Consider the following 8,693-nt stretch of genomic DNA (forward strand, 5'->3'; position numbering starts at 1 on the left):
TCGCCTGGGCCATGTGCTCGGGTCCGAGCGCGGTGACGGCCACGCCGGGGTCAGCGCCCGGGTCTCGAGGGCGGAGGTGCGCGGCGGCGGCGGCGGCGCGAAGTTGGGAGTGGGCGGGCGGGCTGGCCAGCGCCGGGAAGCCTGTCATATTCTGAGGCGGCCGGGCCTGAGCCATTGCCAAATCCGCTAATCTGAGCCCTGGCGGGTTCCTCTTGCTCACAGGGGGCTCCATCAGAACTACACAATCAGACCCATAGGCTCGCACTGGGGGACGTTTTCCCTCCGCCCGCCTTCAGAAACATGTATGTAGTAGGCGCCCTTTAACTTCTTTTGTCCTGGCCTCCACTCCGCTTATTCCCGTCCCCACTCTGTCCTCCAGCGATTGGCACAGTGAACACATCTGAGCTGCACAGTGGGACCGAGATTTTGGAAATGGCACGGGTGGGATTGGAGGGAGCCACATGATTGGCAGCAGCTTCGGCTGCCCGATTGGCTCCCGTTCAAGCCGTCGGCCCAGCGGGGGACCGCCCCCGTGCTCGCGGCCGCCTACGCTTTCGCTTTGCGCCCGCTCCGCCCCTGGAGCCGCGCGTCCCCGCCTCCCCGGGGATGTCCAAGTTGCACTTGCAGAAAGTTTGCGCGGAGCCTGCGCGCGCAGCGCCCAGCGCTCACTTGTCGCGCCTCGCGGAGAGCGTGCGCAGGCTGGCTAGAGGTTGGGGACCCCCGAGAAGCAAAGGGCGGGGAGGGAACCCCCAACTTCAAAAGACTCCGCCTCGCGGCTGGCTGCGTCCCTTCTAGCACCCAAGGTGCCTTCCAAGCACCTCCTACCGCCACTTCCTTTGGAACAGCCTCGGGCTGCTCTCTGGGGGGAGGGGGGAGAGGGGAGGGTGAACAGCCCGTCGTGATACCTGCAGTGGTGATGCTAGAAATTTCCTGCTTGGACCCCCAGTCTGCCAGGAGCTCACGTAAGATGCAGACGGAAGAGGGAATAACGAAGATTAGTAAAGTCTATTGGTTGCAAAACAACCTGAATGATTTGGTTCCGCAAAACACTAGGTGAAGTCAAAATAAATCTTCCCGCAAAGGAACCGTTTTACCTCGACTTTTTAGCTCATGGAGTCCTTTTCAACCTGGTTCAAAGGAGTTGGCTCGCAGTGTAATCTCACTACTCTTCGGTTCTAGATCTGCCACTTCCAATTAGATCTACCGGAGGGGCGGGGGACGGATATGTCGCGGCTGTTCTAACTTTTGCCTCCCCAGATGCAGTGGCAGGGCAGGCCAAACGGCATCTCTGCGGAGGGAAGCCGCCAAGTAGCAATTCCTTTATGCAGAATTTCTCCTAGTCCAGAACACGCTCCACGTGTGCGCCTCAGTTTCTTTAAAAGGACCGCAAATTAGAACTGAACTAATAAAATATTATTTAAAAATCAAGAAATAGTTTTGCTATTTATTTTAGAATAAGCTTTCACTTTCTTATCGTTTTCTAATAAACCTGTCTACCTTCGAAAGACGTCTTATTTGAAAACCATAAAAGCTGTTTGTTTTTTTAAAAGCGAGTCCTGCCACTTTCCAGCGGTTTGCTATCAAATCAGTTTAAAAAAAAAAAAAAAGAGAGAGAGACAGGTCCCGGAATCACTTTTGGAGGTCCAGAGAAATGTGAGACCTCCAAAATTAGGGGTTTTACTACCCAAAAGTGACACTTCAGAGTTTTTTTTAAAGCATTTTTGAAATCTGTGATGTTCCAAAATGTACAACAAAGTCAGAGTTTTCAGTTTTTTATTTTGCTGTCCTTCGTAAAATTATTTGTAAAAAAAAAAAAAAAAAGCGATAATAGTTTGAATGCGTTTTTTTTCCTTTTGGGATACAATAAGACATGTTCCTAGTTTGATTCGTTTGCAGTCCGAATAAAAATAGAACGCACAAAGCCATCATCTAGGTGATGGTTCTGGGAAGTAATAAGGAATATTTTCAAAAGAGTTGATTCGATAGCTCCATTTACACTGGTGTGGACAATGTTTAACAGGAGCATCCCTAAGAGCCTTGGGAATGTCATTTCTCTTATAAAAGTGACAGGCAAACAAAGACAATACTACCATCAAATTTCAAATGGGTCTTTTTTTTTTTTTTTTTTAAAGCTTCACTGAAGTTCAAATACGGGGAAATAAAAATGGTATGAGTGGAAACACAACGAAGAAATTTTAATAAGCAATAGTGACAAAATCCACATCTGTATTTGGAGAGTATGAGCCCTTTTGCAATTTTCGTTTCAAATACTTAAAATATCTCAATCTATCCAGGGAAAGGTCAATCGAGAACTGTGCCATGTCTGTGGATGGTTTATGAAGGAAGCATCATATTTGGAATTATCCCCACCTTCTTCGTTTCCTCTCAGAACATTTCAGAGGAGTTTCCTTTATTTGAATTTGTTGACAATGAGTATCAATACTTGCAGTAATGGCAGCTTTGAGTTCAATCTTGCAGTTTATAAGCAAAAACAAAACAAAAGAATGAACAAAGAAAGAAGAAAATAAATACAACCTAGCCTTTAATATGGACTGTTGAGTATTTTTATTGCGCAATAAAATGGGCACCTCCACCCTCTTCAAAATAGCTTTTCGTCAAAATTATAACTGCTTTGTTTTATTGAATTGCTGAAATTTAATGGTTTAATGGGTGAAGGCATGAAGGAAAGGCTGTAAAAATGTGAATAATGGTGCAGCAGAGCCGTGCGGAATCTGGAACCCGCCTCCTTGTACAACTCTTGTTAAACACAGCGTGATATGTATCTGTCATCGATTTAATATGTCTTAATTCAAATATAACTCCCTGATCAATTTCTTTTTATGGAAGCCTTAAAAAAGAAAAGACTTTCTTAGGAAATCACAGAGATTTGAGTAGAGATTGGAAAGAGGGATATTTACAAAGTGAGTTTAATGAATATTTGCAAATTTATGACCAAACCCAGACTCTAAAAAGATAATTGACTCAGGTAAATCGACTTGAGATGCTAATTCTTAAAAGAAAGGACTGGGAGCAAAATTTCAATCAACACCAATAAGGCGCCAATAAACCGCCTGCCAATTAAACCTGAGAATAGGCCTAGCTAGATGGTCATCAGGAAGGCTCTCGGTGGATTTCCGGGATTGCCTTTCTTTATAAAAGAGCTTTTTATTTTGTAGACGTGCTTTTTGTTATTGTGATGACCCTCCTGACCCCAGGTGCGCTGTTTCTTTTTCAAGCTACTTGGGAACCAAATCAAAATCCCTTAACATCCCGAGTTTCTAAGGACCCAATAACTGTTTCACACTTCCTAAATAAACACCAACAATTTCGAGGGCGTTGAAGAAAATTATAATACTAGTTTAAAAAGCAGGAGGCTATAGGAGTCGTTATGCCAGTTCTCCTGTGGATTCAGCCCCATATTTCGAAGTGTTGCTGGTCATCAGGGCCAATCCCCAAAACTTGCTCCTGTCTGCGCTTGTGCAGCGGAGGTGCTTTTATGGAGGCAGCAGCATGGCAAGCCTTGGAAATGCCCTTTCTGGAGTTAACAGGGGGTCTTGGGGACGTCTATTTCCAGACCTCTCAGTTGCACCCCGAACCCAACCTCCTTCCACCCGTACACAAAGGCGCCAACAGGCCGAGGAGGCGAGAGGCACAGTAAATGCCCAGCTGGCCGGCACCCGGCGGCCACGTCGCGCTCAGTTGCCCAGAGGCCGCAGGACCCGGTCTCTGGGGATGCTCCGGCTGGCGCTTAGGGCTTCCTGCTGCGCTGATGGGGGACTGCGGCTCCCCGGCTCCCCGGTGCCCTTCCTTCGTCAGTGAACACAGCCAAGTTTCCTGAGATGGGTGTGGGCAATTGATAAACTCTAAGAAAAGTGAATTGGACATTTCCTGGCTTTTGAGCCTTTGTCTTATTGTTTCTGCAGGCGGGGGCGGGAGGGGGTGACTCGGGGACGATGGGGTGAACTAGAAAAGAGCTGGGGGACCCACCGAGCCGCCTTTTATTGCCTCTGCAATTGCTTTACGACTCGCTGGTCCCTCGTGGTTTCTGCCAGAGCGGCCTCCTTGCAGAAGGGCTGGGTGCCCGGCGGGTCTGGCGCCTCTAGTGCCATTTGGGCCACGCCGGAAGCGGGTTCACGGGCGAACGGGGAGCCCCGAGTTACCGGAGGAATCGAAGGACCTTCGAAGCCCAGTCCAAGGGCGCCAATGGGTGCTCGACGGGGGCAGGGGGCGGGGGCTGGTAGCAGACACTGGGAAGGGAGTTATGGGCCACTCGGACCTCTCTAAAAGCCGGGGCAAGGTGGGCAAAGAGGCCGGAAAGCTGCCTTTTAGTCGAGCTTCGTCACGACTGAGAGTGATGGGGACTTTGGGTTCAAGGGCTTTTCTTGAATCAGGTTCGCCAGGCGTCTGGGCAGTGAGGTCCGCGGACGCCTCTCTTCGCCGCCCGCCCCGTCAGCACGAGGCAGGGACCAGGTTCCCCACCCTTCCGCCCCCGCCACTCGCGACCTGGCTCGCGTGGGAGCTGCCACTGGGCCTCGGGTGGTCTGGCCCGAATCGCAGAGGTCTGAGCGCAGACCCCCGAGCGCTTCTGCGAGCGTCGCCGCCCTTCTGAGCTCGCGCTGAATCCTCAGGCTCCACGGACTTGTGTGGGGCTAAGAGTAACCAAAAACGTTCTTCTTGCTAAAGTTGATGGTCTCTGTCACGTACGGGGACTTAATGAAGATAAGAGGCAGAAGATCGGTACTATGTGGCCGTGACTGGATGTAGGATTCCCTGGGGGGTTCTTTTGTTTTATTTTTGTTTTTGTTGTAGTTTTGCATAGTCAAGAATTGGATCTATCCCATTTCCACCTGACCTTTGTGGTTAAAAGTCATTGAAAAATGATCACTCTCTCTACTTCTCCACTACTAAAGAATAAGTTGAGTAAACTGGCCTGTCATCAAATACTCCCATTTCATTATCAATCATTTTTACTCTCAGAGATGGAGGTTGTTGGAGAAAGGCCTTTGACCTACATTTGATCATTATGATTGGTAATTTATTGGGAACACATCATTTTTGTGTTCTAAAATATGCTCAAGAGCTCAAAACAAGAATCACAAAACCTCTTTACATGTTCGCAGTTCATATAACCGCCCCAAGATATGCCTCTCCACCCCTTTATTCCATATTTTTTAGAATGTTTTTGGATGGGAGATAAAGGAATAGAGGTTGTGCAGTTAAAAAACAAATCTCAAATTGCTTTGGTAGCTCTCCCCCATTCCACACCCCTTCCAATATCTATACTTCAATATTTGAAGAAGCTGTTGAGATAAATCAAATAGTGACACGTTGATAGATTTACTTGTGTAAGCAATATGGTTGACATATGGCATTGTTATTTATGAATGACAGCATAAATTGTATTACAAAGTCTATTGCAATAATACTGCAGTTTATTGGAAAGCTGCTCGCCTGTCATCAGTATTCAACCTCCCTGGATGTAGTTCACCTGGGAGCCCAAAGGATAGGGCTTCAGAATAATTAAACACATTCATGTAAACTAATGTCTCCTGATTTTTTTGTTTGTTTTTGTTTTGTTTTGCAGTGATAGAAACACTCCCATCAGCAAAAGGAGACAAAAAGTAAGAACAATTCTCTTCCTTTTGCAAAACTACAACCACTAATACCAATGCAGGGGTAAAGGCAGGGGAGGCCAATGGCTGCTGTTTGCTTCAGAGTCACTTTTAACAAATACACAAATATTTGCATCCCTATCACCAAACTGATGGAGAGCACATATTTTATATAGAGACTTTATAAGCCCAGTTACAGAACAGTAAATTTTAACTGTAGGAAAAGAAGTGCTTTTAGCAGACTGGAGAGGGCCTTATCCTGTGACACCTCCGCTCAACCTCCCCCCACCCCCACTTCTTAAAAATGGTATTTAAAAGTTACAACGTTGGCTGAGATTTTCACAATTTCCCCTTTTACATAACACTTCTCTACAGCTCTGATAAAGAACTTTTGTTCTAGGTGGGTTTTACAGAGGGGACGCCTCTACCACACATGTGGTCCTTCATGGGTCAGGGGTCACCCGGCCCAGGAGTGGCTGAGACGGCTGAATCAAAGGTGACCTGCAACTTAATATCCTGTTGATGATCTTGTTGAATTTATGAGTCTGTGATACAGTCCATGGTGCTGGAATCCTGTGAAATCCTCTTTTGGGGGGGCTGGCTTACATAGGCAGCCTATTCCACACTTGTTTCTCCCATCTCTTCTCCCAGCTCCCCCCACCCCCATTTTCACTCTTTTCCTTAAGAAGAAAATTAAAAGTTTGAATGGTATGGCGAGAGTGCTTCTTTCTGCTTTCCAATTTAAAGGTCAGTTTTGTTTGCTTGTTCGTCTTTGGCTTCTCCTGTTCAGCCATGTATACCCGTGTGTGTGAGAGAGTATGGTGTGCATATATACACGTTATCTATGTATATGTACATAAGATACACATCGTACTACAGAGGAACTCATTCAACACCGTTCACAGAGGCCCCAAAACCACAACGAGGTGCTCAGTTAATGAGCCCTTGGATGTTTCGTGGGATTTTCTATTTTTTTTTAAACACCCAGAATTCTCGATCGTGCTGCCATTCCGTACACTTGTCTGGCAATGAACGCCGGCCTGCCCGCGAGCCCAGGGATCCGGATCCTCGCCAGCCCCATAAGAGCTCGAGAGAACAATTTTGTGAAACATGCAAAGGTAAAACATGTTTGCCCGATGGAGGCAGTTGTGGGTCCTGCGGATCTGACACCGCCGCAGATGGCTCTTCCAGAAACCTGTTGAAAAACTGAATTCACTCACACGGTGCATAATGCAACTTGGCCCCCCCCCCCCCCCGATGGAGGCAGTTGTGGGTCCTGCGGATCTGACACCGCCGCAGATGGCTCTTCCAGAAACCTGTTGAAAAACTGAATTCACTCACACGGTGCATAATGCAACTTGGCCCCCCCCCCCCCCCTTTCATCCAAGGAACCCTACTCTCGAGGCAATAACTCTTAAGGCCTTTGCAGGTTTATGTTTTGTTTTGTTTTTCTTGCTCTCTCTCCTTCGCTCTTCTTTTTCCTTCCTTTAAAAAAAATGCTGTCATAAAGAAAGGGGTTCTGCGGTTTGTAGAGAAATGAAGCACTTGTGAGGGTGGACGGCGACGTGACTTTGAACTTGGCTCAGCTCCTCCATATCCTGCAGAGAGAGGAGAACTGGTGGCGGCAAAGAATAGCCAGGAGGGCCCAGCCCGCGGGTCTCCGGCGGGAACGAAGGCGTCCGCCCCACCGCCCGGCCGCGCGCGGCCCCCGGGACCCAGCGCGAGCGAGCTCCCAGCCGCGCCGTCCCCAAGAACGGGCGCAGCCAAGGGGGATCAAAGCGAAAGGAGAGAATGGGTCAAAGAGGGGACGGAGAGAGGAGTGGGGAGAGGGTGAGACAGTGGGAGAGGAAGAAAGGGAGGACGGGGGCGAGGGCTTTGGTGAGCGCGGCTGCTGTTCTCACGGCCACTCTCTAAAACAGCCTTTGCAAGTTCTCTCCTCTAGCCCGCCCCGCCCCCGCCCGCACAAAAATCGATGAACAAGTGAGTAAGTGGGAAAGACTGAGCATTTGGGCAAATTTTCATGGCCTCAACATGGCAGCGTGGCCTTTCTGCCTGGAGGTTTTCTCTTTTCTCTCTCCGTCTCCCTCTCCCTCAGGTTGCTCTCCGTCTAGGGGGCCAGTTTGGCATCTGCCCTCCACCCCTTTTATACACAGAAAGAGGGGTGTGGGGAAGAGGAACATTTCCTCCTTCCAGGGAAAGCGAGACTCTCCAGCTTCCAGGCAAACTCCCATGCTTTCAGACAAGATGCCACAGCCCCCTCCCTCCCATGGCAGGGAAGGGGCGACAGAGGGAGGGCACAGGGCCCCTCCTGCAAGTGGCTGCGGCCGGCTCCAACCTTCAGAGACCCGCTTATGTGGGAGAAGCTGCCTGTGCGGGCGCAAAAGATCGGGGGTCCTGCCAGCGAGAGCGGGCTAGAGGGTCCTTCGCGAGTTTTTGATTTCATTGCAACGTCAGCTGTTGACATGCATGTTGATTCTTTTCTCTGACTTGAATTTCATTTCAACTCGCAGAGATTTGTAAATAAAAACAGTTCTCCCGGCCAGCCAGGCGGAAAAAGGTGCTGGCCTCAGGCCGTCCCTGCACACCTCCGCAGCCTCCGGGCCCGCTGTTCCCCCTTCGGTTACCTTGAGAGCGCGAGCTTTGGACTGCGGGACAGGAAATGTCCGCTGCGGCCAGCCTGGGACCCAGGTGGCGGGGGGAGCCGCAGGGCCGCAGGGCCGGCCAGGCGCGGCGCGTAAAGCAGCCTCGCGGCCCGGCCACCGCCCGGGGGGCACTACCCGCTCCGGAGAGACGGATGCGTGTCCGGTAGCAGGTTGGAGCCCTACGAGTCTGGCAGTTTCTTTTCCGGAGGCCCTGAGCCTGACCCCCGCCCAAACTCCAGCCTGAGCCTCGCTTGGCCGCGGGCGTCCTCACACTTCCCAACCCATCGAAGAAGCGGCCCCAGCTTCTGGGCATCCACCCCGAGGGTGACACTGTCTTTAAACGACTTCCAAACAACCCCCTCCCTCGCTGGGGCCGCTGCCCGGTGTTTACTGCTGTAATCGGAGCAGGACGCGAGCGGCGGGGGTAGCTGAGCCAGCC

The 8,693-nt window shown here is 50.0% G+C and overlaps 2 protein-coding genes across 2 annotated transcripts in view; one reads left to right on the plus strand and one right to left on the minus strand.

Moving 5' to 3' along the window:
• ZIC5 (Zic family member 5) overlaps positions 1-302 on the minus strand; it is a 7,775-nt gene extending 7,473 nt beyond the window's left edge. The window contains 2 exon segments of the mRNA XM_008594833.1: positions 5-278; positions 280-302. Of these exon segments, the coding sequence (XP_008593055.1) occupies positions 5-278; positions 280-302 (297 nt within the window).
• Positions 303-461: 159 nt separating this feature from the next.
• Positions 462-8,693, plus strand: part of ZIC2 (Zic family member 2) — an 11,944-nt gene continuing 3,712 nt past the window's right edge. Inside the window, exons 1-3 of the mRNA XM_008594841.1 lie at positions 462-690; positions 4,104-4,297; positions 8,494-8,678. Of these exons, the coding sequence (XP_008593063.1) occupies positions 462-690; positions 4,104-4,297; positions 8,494-8,678 (608 nt within the window). The remainder of the gene's footprint in view (positions 691-4,103; positions 4,298-8,493; positions 8,679-8,693) is intronic.

Source organism: Galeopterus variegatus, unplaced genomic scaffold (genome assembly GCF_000696425.1).
Source record: "Galeopterus variegatus unplaced genomic scaffold, G_variegatus-3.0.2 Scaffold167, whole genome shotgun sequence".
NCBI classification, from domain to species: Eukaryota; Metazoa; Chordata; class Mammalia; order Dermoptera; family Cynocephalidae; genus Galeopterus; species Galeopterus variegatus.